The sequence below is a fragment of the Castor canadensis genome, chromosome 10, assembly GCF_047511655.1.
Source record: "Castor canadensis chromosome 10, mCasCan1.hap1v2, whole genome shotgun sequence".
Lineage (NCBI taxonomy): Eukaryota > Metazoa > Chordata > Mammalia > Rodentia > Castoridae > Castor > Castor canadensis.
In genome coordinates, this window is record NC_133395.1 from 116,173,730 (window position 1) to 116,189,979 (window position 16,250).

At 38.7% G+C, this 16,250-nt stretch overlaps 1 protein-coding gene and 1 non-coding gene across 2 annotated transcripts in view; one reads left to right on the forward strand and one right to left on the reverse strand.

Moving 5' to 3' along the window:
- Dnah12 (dynein axonemal heavy chain 12) overlaps positions 1–16,250 on the reverse strand; it is a 201,843-nt gene that overhangs the window by 144,770 nt on the left and 40,823 nt on the right. Inside the window, exons 16-18 of the mRNA XM_074044013.1 lie at positions 6,488–6,622; positions 5,804–5,997; positions 5,061–5,304 (exon numbers count right to left, since the gene is read on the reverse strand). Coding sequence (XP_073900114.1) covers positions 5,061–5,304; positions 5,804–5,997; positions 6,488–6,622 — 573 coding nt within the window. The remainder of the gene's footprint in view (positions 1–5,060; positions 5,305–5,803; positions 5,998–6,487; positions 6,623–16,250) is intronic.
- Positions 6,203–6,329, forward strand: LOC141413209 (small nucleolar RNA SNORA51). The gene has a single exon (XR_012438017.1). It is a non-coding gene; the product is annotated as a small nucleolar RNA SNORA51 (small nucleolar RNA).

Consider the following 16,250-nt stretch of genomic DNA (forward strand, 5'->3'; position numbering starts at 1 on the left):
TGAGAAAAACTATTTAAAAGAGAGGATTTATTTCGGTTCATGGTTTTAGAGCTTCCAGTCAATGGTTAGGTGGTTCCATTGCTTTGGACCTAAAGTGAGATAGAATATGATGGCTGTAGGGCATAGAGGGGGAATGGTGTTCATTTCAGAGAAAGACAGAAAGGGACCAGGGCAAAACATGCCCCCAGAAGGGCAAGGTGGTAATTCTAGCTACTAGGAAGGCAGACATGGGGGTAGGGGAGGATCATGGCTCAAGGTCAGCCCAGCAAAAAGTTAGTGAGACCCCCTCCTCCCCCCAATCTCAACAACAACAACAAAAAGCTGAACATGGTAGCAAATGCCTGTTATCTCTGCTACCTGGGAGATCATAGGTAGGGGGACTGTGGTCCACGGTTGACCCAGGCAAAATGCATGAGACCCTGTGTGAAAAATAACTAAGGCAAAAAAGGCTAGGGGCATGGCTTAAGTGATACAGCACCTGTCTAGCAAACACTTGGCTGTGAGTTCAAACCCCAGTGCTGCCAAACAAGCAAACAAAGAAGATGCCCCAGTGACCTACTTTCCCCAGTCAGGCTCCACCTCCTAATAGCCCATTTAGTATGAACTCCTAAGTGGATTAACCCTTTGATGAAAGTTACCATCCTCATGATCCAATCACTTCTCATTGATTGGATCCACCATGTAGTCACCAAGCCTTTTTGGGGGGCTATTTCACACACAAACCATACAGAAATATAATGTTGAGTGAAAAAAAAACTCACAGAAATCTACAAATGGATGATATTTATGTTTGGGGCTAGGGATTTGAAACAGGATCTTGCTATGTAGCCCAATCCTCCTGCCTTGCCTTCTGAGAGCTGGGATTACAGATGTGTACCACCATGGCTGGTTGAGTGTTACATTTTTATAAACTGTTACATTCAAATACGATAAAACAAAAAAGCAAAGGAATTACAACACAGAGTTTGTAAATATATCTATCTTTAAGAGGAACTCTGGGGATAAAATAGGGAAGGAATACACAAAAGGAAACAACAGAATTGGCAGTCTAATTCTGGGAAAGAGGAATGAGTTCATGGACATTCATTTTCTTATCATACTTCATAACTTGTATATATGTTGCACATAGTCTTCAAGTATTAGATAGCAAAAATGTGTTAAGAAAAGAATACTTAATTTCACTCTTCCCTATCCAATTCACAGGCCAGGAACATCACGCTTGTACTTCTGATCTACCTCCTTAGTAAAGCCTTACCTGTTCTTCAAACAACTACTCCTGACTCTATTTGCTCACAGGATACTGATACCTCTACCTAAGAATGTCTTCATTCTGCCTTGTACTAGTTGTTCAAAGCTTATTTCTCTCACCACAATTGTTCTCCCTGAGGTAGAAGAACCACGTCTTATTTATTCTTGCCCTTTAAAACATAAAAAAATACTCTGTGCCAGGAAAACATTTTCCAGATTTAATTTTATTCCATTTATAGTAGTCCTATGCATGCAAAATTGTTCAATTTCATTAGTGAAATTACCTACTAGATAAAAAATCATGGCCAAAAGTTAATTTGAGTGATCTGAGCAATAAAAATATTGTGCTAGAAAATCCTATCTAATGTCACTATCCAAGCCACTTTAACAGGAAGAAAAAAAGCATCTATGTTGGAGAATAAGAAGTAAAACTATCTATTTTAGATGGTATGACTTTATATAGAGAATCCTAAGGAATTCTTTTTAAAAAGTGAAAAACCTAATAAACTAATTAAGTAAGGTTACAGGAAACAAAGATCAATACACAAAAATTGATTATATTTCTATAAACTAGCAATAAGCAATTCAAAATGAAAATAAGGAAAAAAGTCACATGTACCATAGCATCAAGAATAAAATACTTAGTAATAATTTAACAAAAGAAGTGTAAAACTTATACAGTAAAAATTACAAATTTATTTTTAAAAATTAAAGAATACCTAAATCAATGGAAAGATATCTCATGCTTACATACTGGAAGACTTAATAAGGTTAAGATGGTAATGATGTACAAATTGATCTATAGATTTAATGCAATCTTTATATAAACCCCACTGTCTTTTTTGCATAAATTGACAGGCAGATTGTAAAATTCCCATGACCATATAGGAAACTTGGAATAGTCAAAACAATTTTTTAAAAGAACAAAGTTGGAGGACTCACATTTTCCAATTTCAAACATACTATGAACTTAGAGTAATCAAGACAGTATGATACCACCATAAAACAGACATATCTATCTATGGAATAAAATTAAGAGTCCAGGGTAAATCCTCTCGCACACAGTCAACTGATTTTCAAAAAAGGTACCAAGACAATTCAATGGAGGAAAAATAACCTTTTTAACAAATGGTACAGGGACAACTAGATAACCATATATCCTACCCCCATCTCATAAAACATGCAAAAATTAAGTCAAAATTGATCAAAGAACTCAATATAATAATTAAAGTATAAAACTCTTAGAAGAAAACATAGGTATAAATATTAACAGATTAGGTAATCATTTCTTAGCTATCACACCAAAAGTGCAAGAAAAGATATATAAAATGGGACATTATCAAAATTAAAAACTTTTGTGCTTCAAAGAACACTATCAAAAAATGAAAGGATAACTCACAAAACAGTAGAAAAATTTTAGCAAATCATCAATCCTATAGGAAACTTATATCTACAATATATAAGAGATACCTACAATTCAATAAGAGACAGGTAGTCTAGTTTAAAAACTGGGCAAAAAATCAGACTAGGGCATTTCTCCAAAGAAGGCATACAAAAATGGACAATAAGCACGTGAAAAGTTGCTCAAGAACATTATCCATCGCATAAATGCAAATCAAAAAATAAGATACTACCTCACACCTAGTCGGATGGCAATAATCAAAAAGATGGACATAGCTAGCATATGGATAAATTGGAACCCTCACACTGCCACTTTGTAAGACTCTCCAACAATTCTTCAAAAGTTTAAACATAGGCCAGATGCTGGTGGCTCACATCTGTAATCCTAGCTACTTAGGAGGCTGAGATCAGGAGGATGGCAGTTCAGGGCTAATCCAGGCAAAAAGTTAGCAAGATCCCATCTCAACCAATAGCTGGGCGTAGTGATATGAACCTGTCATCCAAAGCTATATGGGAGGTTGAGACTGGGAGGATCACAGTCTAGGCCACACTGGGGAAAAAGTGAGACCCTATCTTAAAAATAGCCAGAGCAAAAAGGGCTGGAGGTATGACTCAAGTGGTGGAATGAATACCTGCCTAGCAGGTACAGATTCCTAAGTGTCAAACCCCAGTACCAAAAAACAAAAAAGTTAAACATAAAATGACCATGTGACCCTGCAATTCTACCCTTAGGTATATCCACACATATATTTGTATTGTACAGAAATAGTCATGGCAGTATTATCTGTAATAGCTAAAATAGAAACAGTTTTGTTTCCAGGCAAATGTCTATCAACTGATGAATGGATAAACAAGATGTAATATATCCATACAATAAAATATGAATCATCAATAAAAATGAAGTACTAATACATGTGGCAACATGGATGAATCTTAAAACATGCTAAGTGGAAGAAGTTAGTCACAGAGGTTACATATTGCATGATCCCATCTATATGAATGTCCAGAATAGGTAAATTTGTAAACACAGAAAATAGACTGTAGTTCTCATAGCCTAGGAAGAAGAGGGAATGGAGATTGACTACTAATGTCTATGGGCTTAATTTTTAGAATTATGAAGATGTTCAAAAATTAGATAGTGGTTATGGTTAAGCAAATCTGTAAATTTTTAATAAAGCTATTAAAAAATACCAGCTAACTACAAAAGAAAAACAGTAAACTAACAGTAAAGTTATTACAACTATAGGTGTGTAACAATTTTTTTCATCTATGAAAGCAGTCAACCTACATTACCCAATATCAAATTCGCTTCCAGCAAAGGGTACTTATTCTTTTTAAGTTGATTATCTCAGATATTTTCCTATGGGAATAGAAAACTGACTATAGTAACAATAAATAATAGTGTAGTCTGCCTGTTTTCCATATGTTAATTGGATGTCATTTTCAGGAAGTATTCAATATCCTATAGTAGGTCTCAGTAAGCTTCCAGTGCCTTTCTTGGTCAGAGGAACTTTTGCCCTCATGTTTCCACATCTGAACTGCTCCAAATGTGGCCGCTAGTCACCACTTAATTAGCCTTGCCAACACAACCACCATTGATAGAGGTGATTCATGATGAGAGGCTAGAGATGTAGGATTGAGACACCAAAAGGTCAGGCATGCAATAAAATGTGACTAAAAAGACCAAAAGGGAAAGGTCCCTCTGTGTGCTCTCTCCACTCCCTTCCATTGCTGATCCCTCACCTTTTCCACAATCCCCATGCCTGGAATAGAAAGTAGGAGTGAGTCAGAGCTTGACAAAGGCTGAGGCAGAACAGAGGATTTTTAAATCTTATGGTTTTCTGATTATTTCTCAATATCATCCTTACGCCACACTCCTTTGATTACAAGTGACAGAAATGTAATTCGTTGACAAAGGAAAGAAGACACTATTGCCTTGCTTTCTCAAAGTCAAAGAAGGCAGAGATAAATTCCTCATGTTCCTCAATTTCCAGGCTTAGGAAATGAGCATAACCAGGTCTCCCTTTATTTCCTCTTTTCTTTAAGTACCAATGTTATTTTCTCAACCCAAACCGATTACCCTGCCGCTACAGGGAGCTCACACCTCATATCCTTACAACTTGTGAATAGAAGAAAAGAGGTTTCTTTCCCAGAGTCAGTTTAAAAAATTACAAGGAGAAATCTCATCGGCCCAGTTTGTGTTACAAGCTTATTCCTGAACAAATTCTTATGGCCAGAGAGATGATATATTCAGTCAGATGCCTACTGATGATAAGACTGGATAGATGCTCAGCAAACCCATTTTACATACTGTTATACACAAAGTATAAGATCAGAGGATGGATTTATATAATATACAGCACAAAGCTAAGAAGATATGTATATTTAAATGCCATTAAATATGGTTATACCTTAAAAACCTTTATCTGCTCCATTACTGTAGTGCACATAGTAATTGTAGGATTCTCTTTTGCTTCTTCTTCAAATTTCTCTTCTACCAGGGATCGTTTTCTTGCTGCCTTTCTTTTTTCTTGTAATTCTTTCTTTTGCTTTGTTTGGAAAAATTTCAGTGTCTTAAAAATTTCTCGGGAAAATTCATCTACATCAGCTTCCATGCTTTCCCCATTTAGATCCAAAAACCCTCCATCCATCCACCTGAATTAAAAGAAAAAAATATTAAGCTCAGACTTCTGGATTGTGGAGGGGACTTGGAGAATCTTTAGGCTAGATCCCTCCTTTTTGTAATAGAGAAAAGTGATGGCAAGAGCAGTTAAGGACTTTTTCTCAGTCACACAGGTAGAGCTACACTGCATGTGCTAAAATATGTACCAAATTATAAATGGGTGACTAAGGCTATCCAAAGAAAACACATGCCCTATACTTCTAGTTTGGGGTGGAAATAGTATTCAAATTAATTAATTATATAAAAAGTGAATTGACTCTGGAAAACAAAAATGATACTTCAAAAATTATATTAATAAGGTTAGGTATTATATTAGCTATTTGGATCTTCTATACAGTATTTGGTGAGGACCAAATATTCATTCAAGTGAATGAATTAAATCCTACTTTTAAACCTCTAACCAAAAAACTTACATTTTACATATTCTTTTACATCATTTGCTAAATTTTTTATTACATTACCAGAAATTACCGTTTTTCTGTTCGTTGCCACTTTAAAACAAAATTAAAAAACTTCTGATAGGGCTCAATGTTAACTTTTAATTTATCCAGTTCAGGATATTTTGTCAATTCCCATTTGAAAAGTTCCTCTTCTTTATTAATAAACTGAACTGCTTCTTCAGAATCCTGAATATGTTTTTGTAGTTGTCTTACATCTGTCACATACTGAAAGCAAATATTTCCATCTCAAGAAATATCCAAGTAATGTTATAAAAATAAAATTGTATGATATTGCATAGGTATATTCTTATAGCAACTTTAAATATTAACTTCACAATATCACTGTGATAGAAAACAAAAGACATGATTATATCTACTCTACAAATAGAAAACTAAGTCACAAAAAGGATGCATAGAAAGTATCAGTCTTGGCCTCCTGGTGCTTACTACAGCTGTGTTCTTACACTGTATAGAAAGAGGAGGCAAAGTAAATCTACCCAATATGCACCTCAGCCCAGGCCGTATGCCTGGTCTGCATTGTGAATGGGAAAACATGAGTGGGGGGAAAAAAAAAAAGAAGAAAGTATCAGTCTTAAGAGTTAAGCAAATCTTTGGCATAGTAAATATATATTTTTCTACATCTTAAAGTTTATGCTAATGTGTCCTATATTAACTATGGGCTGGCATTAGCTATTGCTTTAAACATTTCTCAGACCTGTTGCATGCGTTCCAGCTCTGCAAATTCTGTAAACTCTTCCATGCGGCGTGATTCCTTTTCTATTTCCAAAATCAGTTTCTCTCGCTTGGCTATTAGTTCGTTTTCTCTTTTACGCTTAGCATTTTCAATGAGCTTTTTAAAAGACAACTAATTATGTTAATTATTGTAGCACAAAGCAAAGAGTTATCAAGTAAGAAATATAAATGCTTTATATAGTATTTAAAGCCATAAGAGAAAAATAAATACAAAAATAAACATTGTGTTTAGTGACTGATATAAAAATGCAAAGAATAAGTCATACAGTAAAATTTTCTTAGATCTCCAAAGTGACTTTCACAACTCATTTATTAATGAGAAACTTCAATTTTTGGCAGATTTTGAGATAATAATAAAAGCTACTATTTATTGAGCAGTTACATTCCTTACCTACATTACTATAGGCATTATTATTTTTATTTCAGAGATGAAGAAATTGAGGTTTATGGAAGTCAACAAGTATATCGAAGGTCACAAAATAGCAAAAGACAAAGTCTAGGACTTCAGGAGGTCCCAAAAGGTGATAATTAGCCAAGGAGACACTTATCCTTCCCAGGAAATGTCTGTTTGCACCAGAGAGACATCTCTGCCCTCAGGCAATTAAAAAAAAAAAAAAAAGGTTATTAAACCCAATTTCCAACCTGACCCACAGGACCACCTGTTTCCGAGTCCCGCTGCATACCCCCATGCAGTCTTTCTCTTCTCTTCTCTACAAATAAAATCTTTCTGACCTTTGCTGCTTGAGTCCACCTCTGCTTTCAATCTCAGAGTGGACCAAGAACCTTCAACACCCCAAATTCCTGTGTGTCATCTGTGTATCATCTGGCAACCTACAAAGGGACACTTCTTCTTCACCTGAGGTTGGTACAGGTTGCACCAAACTGGAGGGGACTGCCTAGGAAGGGGCCATGATCATCTGGCACTCCAATAGAGTCTGTCCTCTAGGAGCACAACCCCCCCCCCCCCCCCCCCGCCCACTACAGCTTAGCAACAGTGGATCTCTAAGGTCAACACTTTCTCTCACTCTCTCTCTTTCTCTCTCCTCTTCTCCCTCTCCCGCTAAGGAGGGTTTCTGTCTCAGAAACCTGGGGAAAAAGCTCTGAGCCCTCTACAGTTGTTAAGGCAGGCAACCCAAGAAATCTGGGGCAGCCAGGGACTTATACTGGACAGCCAATGCTACGTGGACAGAGCTAAAACTTCAGTGCACTGAGGCTTTTTTCCCTCTCAAGTCTCAGCTCCCTCCCTCCTTAAACTCTCTCCCTTTCAGATCTGACCCATTAAGGAGGAGGTCTGAAAACAGCTAGAAAAGGAGAGTTTCTCTTCAAGCTATAAGGGTGCTGTGGCTGGGGCAACTCCCCAGTGACACCTGAAGACTGAAGATACAACTTCCTGCCCTAAAGCTCCAAAGGTGGCTAAGTATCAGACCCGTCCAGCCATGTCTGTGGCAAAAGACAATCAGATCTCTACACTTTCTTCACAGTTCTGGTGGCCCAAGAATGGAGGTCACCTCTTGCTTCCAGTGCTTCAGTATTGCCTCTGGTGGGATTGACCTGGACAGCAATGACAACTAATAATCCCTCATGTGTTTCCCCCAATCTTCAGCTTCTCCTTCTTCTTTCCCAAGTAGATCAGGGTGAGTGGCCTCCCCCTTTGTCCTAAACAGCAGTGAGCTTCCTTCTTCAGCTGAGTCTGGGAGAGATCCCTACATCCCCCATTCAAAACCTCATCCTTAGACTTTGTCCTCAAGAGCTCCCATGTCTCGTCTACAGCCCAGTTTCAGTTGAGTACACCAGAAAGAAATGCTACTCTCTAACTTGGGCTTAATTGTTTTTGTTAGGCATCTGGTTGATCTGGTTAAGCAGGGTCCTGTGGTCTGTGCTGGGTGGGGGAGGGGGAGTTAAGGCAACAGAGACCTCAAAGGTCTTCTGTTTTTCATCCCTTTACCAAAAAAAAGGCTTCAGATGCTCCCTTTCTTTTCATAGAAAATATATGTCTCACAGGATATATAGGGGGACAAAAGTCTACCTCATTAAGAGTCCCCATCCACACCTCCACAGGGGTCCTCCCTCTGGCCATGCAAGCCCTCTTGGTTACTATAGAGCCCCTCATTGATAGAGTTGTTTTTAAATTACAAGCCTTCAGTTCATAGAGGAGAACCAGGTACCTGGGTCACAAGGCAAACAGGCAAAATAAGACAAACAGGCAAGAAAAAATTGATCAGGGTCACTCTGGCAGGGTGACTACAGCCAGATGTACCTAAATGTCTTCCCCGTGACCTTAGCCACAGGTGGCAGTAGTGAGAGAGCACAGGAGAGAGGGATGCCCTCTCCCATGTAGAAGATCTCCTCACCTGGGGATGCATAGGTAAAAGGAGAAAACCCCTGTTAAGATGATCAATTTTCCCTTGCTTCCCTTTTTAGATGAGGAATCAAGCTTCCAGGATCCTGGAAGGATCCACCCTTGCCTGCTTACTAAAACACTGGAAAGACTTTGATCCAGAAAGTCTTCAATGAAAGTGACTCAAGCTTTACTGCACCCAGGCCTGGCCACAATATCCTCTGGGAGACCAGGAAAAATGGCCAGAAGAGGGGAGCATTAATTAAAATACCATTCTTCAATTAGATACGTTCTGTTAGAAAGGAGGGGAAATGGACTGAAGTCCCATATGTTCAACTTCTCTTTTTCCTAAGAAACCACCCAGAATGGCTGAGCACCCACCATGGCTGGCAGACCATGGTGACCCTTTACAAAAAGCCCCCAAACTCCCTTGAGTATGCAAAACCTAAAAAAAAAAAAATCTAATGCCCAAAGGCCCCCAACAATGTCAAAGGGGACTTCCCCCGTGACAGAAATCAAATCTCCAGGGGAGCCACAGGGGATATGTTCCACCCTGAGGAGATTGGTTGGTGCCCCATCAGCTTCCCCTCTTCCCCCTTACCCAACTACCTCACACCCCGACATATTGTCCCACAGGACTCTACCCCCTCCAGTTAATTCCTGGAGGGGATAGGGCTCACAGGCCTTTTAGATTAAGTAAACTTAAAGAAATAAAAAAAGACTTAAGATATTACACAGAAGACCCAGATCAGTACATCCAGGCATTCAGAGAAGTCAGCCAAAACTTTGAACTGAGCTGGAAGGATGTAATGCTATTATTATCTTAGACCCTAACTTCCATGGAGAAACAGTGAGTACTAGATCAGGCAGCCAAAGCTAGGGACGATTATCACTTAAATGAATGTGGCCCTATAGGCCTATCTGAGACTGGACCCTTAGAGGAGGAGGAGGGGAAGGGGAAATAAAGACAGAGATACTGGATACTTAAAAGGGAATCGCAATTCCCAATTCCTACAGGAGATCAGGCAGTGCCTAGGTATGATACTAAGGGGGACCCTGAAAATGACAAGGATGAATGGACCTGTAACCACTTCATCCACTGCATTCTTGAGGGTCTAAGGAGAGCCAAGGTAAAACCCCTTAATTACTCCCAAGTCATGGCTGTACAGCAAGGACCCTTAGAAACCCTGGTAGCATTCCTACAGAGACTTAAGGATGCTTTACAAAGGCATACCAACATTGTAACAGAGTCACAGGAGGAGGAGATTGTTCTAAAAGACAAATTTCTAACACAGTCAGACACAGATATTTGTAGAAAGCTGGTGGCTGAAGGGAGCAGACATCAAGACCAATTGGTCCATGTAGCCACAACTGTATACTATAATAGAGACTTAGAAAAAGAAAAGAAGGACCTGGAGAGGGAAAAGAGAAAGGATACATGGCAGGAGGCTCTGATTACAGCACTCAGAGAGGTTTCTCCTGGGCAGAGTCCAAACCCAAGGACATGTTTTCAATGTGGAAAGGCAGGCCATTTTAGGAGGGACTGCCTCCAGAGGAACCCACCTCCAGGATGCTGCCCCATTTGCCAGGGAAATCACTGGAAGGCACACTGTCCTCGGTTCCCAAGAGAACCAAGGCCAGAGTCTCCCAGCCAATGATGGGTCCCAGGGCCTTCCATCCAGATTCCTGTGACCACCATAAAAGCAGAGGAGCCCCAGGAGATACTTACTATTGAAAAGCACAAGGTCAGCCTCCTTATTGATACTGGAGCCAGCATTTCAGCTATTCCTTTCTTTCCTGGACCCAGGTCCTCCAAGAAAATTACTGTTCAGGGTATATCAGGTCAGCCCCTAAAGCATTATTTCACTTAGCCTCTAGCCTGCTCCTGGGGAGATTTCCACTTCTGTCACTCCTTTTTAATTGTCCCAGAAATCCCTACTCCTCTGCTAGGGCAAGACCTTCTATCTAAATTGGGGGTACAGGAGAATCCAAGATGGTGACTAGGGTACAGAAGCAGACAGCATGAGCTCCATGAATCAAAAACCTTGCTGAGATGATGGAGCCACACTTGGTGGAAATAAAGCACCAAGGAGAATCAATACTGAACCCCTAGCCCATAGAAAGCTTCTCCATGCCACATTACACTGAGAAAACAGGAGGGCTGCTGCTGCCACCAGCCACCAGCTCCAAACCTGCTTGTGAGAGATTCAGTAGACAAAAGAGGTGAGCTTCAAGCATCACATGGTATTCTCCCAGCCACCCCTGGGATAAATCAGCATAGCCCCCTAGGCAGACTGACCCTCCCCCAGCAAAAAAAACCCCAAAAAACTGAACAATAAGCAACAAACAGCAGGGGGTGGGAACTCTGAAAGCACACCTGAGAAGGCGGGAGGGGCAAGAAACTAATCTCCCCGTGAACTATGAGTAAACAAATGGCTGGAAAGGCAGGAAGGCTAACAGCGGGCAGGTGATAAGCCACTGCCCGAAGTAGGGCAGGTAACAGACCACAAAGCTCATCTCCTGAACCAGTGAGCAACACCCAAAGTCAAATGGCTCTGTAAAATTGAAAAACAAACAGCAAACCATCACAACACACTGACAGCAGGAGGCCAGCTGACAGATCACTGACCTTGCACCAGAGAAAGGGGGTGAGGCAAAGAAACAAGCCCCCAGGAAACAAGCTCAGCAAAAAGCCAACTCCAAAGCAGGAAAGCTGGTGAACCACAGAGCTGATCTCCTGAACCTGAGGACAGCACTCAAACTTAAACTGCCACACCTCACTGAGGGAGGAAGTGGCCAAGCAGCTACTGCTGAAAGACAGAAGGAAAAAAAAAAATTACCCAGCCACCTGGTGAGACAACGACAGAGCTTCTGCTTAAATACCAACACCAGGACTGGATGCTGCAGGAGTAACACCAGAACTTAAACTAAAACAGAAATTATATTGTTTCTGAACCTGGAGTATTTTTGTTTGTTTTGTTTCTTATTTGTTTGTTCCTCTCTTCCCATTGATTTCTTTGGTTTTTGTTGTTGTTGTTGTTAGTTTTATTATTGTGAATTAGTTAATACTAAATTATACCCAGACCAGGGACAGAAATAGCACACATACACTTAGCTAAAAACCTAATACAGCCACAAAACAAAATTAAACCAAGGGAAAGAAAACAGGTGACTGAAACCACAACTAGTTTATCAAGAACATAGCTACACAGTACCAAGAGGAGTGATGGGAAGATGAAAAAGGGATGGAAACCATTCTCCCCCCCAAAAATAATTTAATACAGGATTCAGAGGGAACTGAAGAAAATGGATACCCAGTTCCAGACTCCAAAAAACAAAGATAAATGATGCCAAGGAACCCAACGTTGTCCATGAGAACATCCTCAAAGAAGAAATCCTGCAAGTAATCACTGAGAATTTTACAGAGATGTTACTAGACATGGTTAACCAAAACATACAAGAGGCACTCAAGAAATTTCAAGACACTAAAAACAAAGAGTACAAGAAGACACAGAAACAAATAAATGAACTCATAGGAACCCTAAATAAACACCAAAATGAAACACAGAATACTATAAATAGATAAGTAAATGAATTAAAGATGAAAATAGACAATATTAAAGAGGAAGTGACACATGATATGGAAAAACCTCAGAAAAAAGAATGAAACAGAAACACAAAACACAATGGAAGGCCACTCTAGCAGACTAGAACAAGTGGAAGGTAGAATCTCAGAACTTGAAGATAAAATGAAAATTAAAGGAAAAACCAAAGAGCAATTTGTCAAACAACTCAAGACCTGTGAGAGGAATATGCAAGAACTCACCAACTCCATCAAAAGATGAAACCTGAGAAACATGGGCATTGAAGAAGAAGAAGAGGTACAAGCAAAAGGGATTCGTAATATATTCAATAAAATAAAAACAGAAAATTTCCCAAATCTAGAGAACGTTATGCCCATTCAGGTACAAGAAGCCTCCAGGACACCAAATGGACTTGACCAAAATAGAACTACCCCACGATGTATTATCATTAAAACAAGTACAGAGAATAGAGAAAGAATATTGAAGGCTGTAAGACAGAAAAAACAAATAACATACAAAGGTAAACCCATCAAAATCATGGCAGATTTCTCAACAGAAGCCTTAAAAGCTAGAAGGGCATGGAGTGAGGTATTCTGGGCACTGAATGAAAATAACTTCAACCCTAGGATACTCTACCCAGCAAAACTATCATCAAAATAGATGGAGCAATAAAAGTCTTCCACAATAAGTGGAAACTAAAACAATATATGACCACCAAGCCACCACTACAAAAGATTTTCCAAGGAATTTTGCACACAGAAAATGAAAGCAAAAAAAGACTATGAGAGGACAGGCAGTGCTAAACCACAGGAGAAGAAAAGACAAGGAATCAGAGAGTAACATTGATTCAGCTGCACACAATCAAACAACAAAAACAACTAAATGACAGGAATCACCACATACCTATCAATATTAACACTGAATGTTAATGGACTTAACAACCCCATCAAAAGACACCATTTGGCAAATTGGATTAAAAAGGAAGATCCAACAATCTGTTGTTTACAGGAGACCCATCTCATTGACAGAAACAAGCACTAGCATAGGGTGAAAGGCTGGAAGAAGATTTACCAAGCCAATGGCCCCTAAAACAGGCAGAAGTAGCAATACTTATCTTGGACAAAGTAAACGTCAAACTGACATTGATCAAACAAGATAGAGAAGGACACTCCATACTAATAAAAGGAGAAATACATCAAAAGAAAGTAAAAATTATCAACCTATATACACCCAACGTCAGTGCGCCCAATTTCATCAAACATACTCTGAAGGACCTAAAAGCAAAAATAGACTCCAACACAGTGGTAGTGGGAGACTTTAATACCCCCCATCACCAATAGATAGGTCATCCAAACAAAAAATCAATAAAGAAATTCTAAAACTAAATCACACCATACATCAAATGAACCTAGTTGATGTCTACAGAATATTTCATCCAACTTCTGCACAGCATATGTTCTTCTCAGCAGCCCATGTAACTTTCCCCAAAATAAATCATATCTTAGGGCACAAAGCAAGCTTCAACAAATATAAGAAAATAGAAATAATCCCATGCATTCTAACTGATCACAATGCATTAAAACCAGAACTCAACAACAAAAACAACAGCAGAAAAAATGCAAACAATTGGAAGTTGAACAACATATTGCTCAATGATCAGTGAGTCATTGATGAAATAAAAGAGGAAATTAAAAGGTTCCTGGAAGTTAATGAAAATGAAAACACGACCTACCAAAACCTATGGGACACAGCAAAAGCAGTCATAAGTGGAAAATTTATAACCATGAGTGCATATATTAAAAGGATAGAAAGATCAAATCAATGACCTAATGCTACATCTCAAACTCCTGGAAAAACAAGAACAAGCAAAACCCAAAACAAGCAGAAGGATAGAAATTATAAAAATAAGGGCCAAAATTAATGAAATAGAAACAAACAAACAAAAAACCATACGAAGAATCAATGAAACAAAAAGCTGGTTCTTTGAAAAAAATAAACAAGATTGACAGACCCCTGGCAAACCTGACTAAAATGAGGAGAGAAAAAAACCCAAATCAGTAAAATCAGAAATGCAAAAGGGGAGATAACAGCAAACACCATGGAAATCCAAGGAATCATCAGAGACTACTTTGAGAACTGTTATTCCAATAAATTTGAAAATCTTGAAGAAATGAACAAATTTCTAGATACTTATGACCATCCAAAATTGAATTGAAAGAATATTAATCACCTGAATAGATCTATAACACAAAATGAAAGTGAAGCAGCAATAAAGTCTCCCAAAAAAGAAAAGTCCAGGACCTGATGGATTCTTGGCTGAATTCTATCAGAACTTTAAAGAAGAACTAATACCAACTCTCCTTAAATTTTCCACGAAATAGATAGGGAAGGAACACTGCCTAACTCATTCTATAAAGCCAGTATTACACTCATCCTAAAACCAGACAAAGACACCTCCAAAAAGGAGAACTATAGGACAATCTCCTTAATGAACATCCATGCAAAAATCCTCAATAAAATAATGGCAAACTGAATCCAACAACACGTCAGAAAGATCATTCATCATGACCAAGTCGGCTTCACGCCAGGGATGCAGGGGTAGTTCAACAAACGCAAATCTATAAATGTAATATAGGACATTAATAGAAGCAAAGACAAAAACCACTTGATCATCTCAATAGATGCAGAAAAAGCCTTTGATAAGATCCAACACCACTTCATGATAAAAGCTCTAAGAAAACTAGGAATAGAAGGAAAGTACATCAACTTTATAAAGGCTATATATGACAAACCTACAGTCAATGTTATACTTAATGGAGAAAAACTGAAACCATTTCCCCTAAAATCAGGAACGAGACAAGGGTGCCCACTATCCCCTCTCCTATTCAACATAGTCCTGGAATTCCTAGCCAGAGCAATTAGGCAGTAGAAGAAATAAAAAGAATAGAAATAGGTAAAGAAACTGTCAAAATATCCCTATTTGCAGACATTATAATCGTATACCTTAAATTCTACCCAAAAACTCCTAGACACTATAAACAGCTACAGCAAGGTAGCAGGATACAAAATCAACTTACAAAAATCATTTGCTTTTCTATACACCAACAGTGAACAAATTGAGAAAGAATATATGGAGACAAATCCATTTACAATAGCCTCAAAAAAATCAAATACCTAGGAGTAAACTTAACAAAAGATGTGAATGACCTCTACAAGGAGAACTACAAACCCCTGAAGAAGGAGATCAAGGAAGACTACAGAAGATGGAAAGATCTCCCGTGCTCATGGATTGGTAGAATCAACATAGTAAAAATGGCTATACTACCAAAAGCAATCTACATGTTTAAATGCAATTCCCATCAAAATCCCAATGACATTCATCACAGAGATTGAAAAATCTACCCTAAAATTCATTTGGAAACACAGAGACTACGAATAGCCAAGGCAATACTCAGCAAAAAGAACAATGCTGGAGGTATCACAATACTCAATTTCAAACTATATTACAAAGCAATAGCAATAAAAACAGCATGGTACTGGCACCAAAACAGGTATGAGGAATAGGGAAAGGTAGGAAACTCAAAACTTGAAAGTGTTTGATGTGCCCACTGCAGAGGAGCTAATACAGTAACCTTAAAATGACAGAGGTCAATATGAAAAGGTGACTGGGAAGTAGTGAAGAAAGAGGTCGGTAGAGATGAATCAATTCGGGTTGTAATACACTTATGCATGGAAGCAATGATAGGAATCTCTCTGTATAGGTATCCTTATATCAACTAGCAAAAATGCTTTGCCTTTCTTAT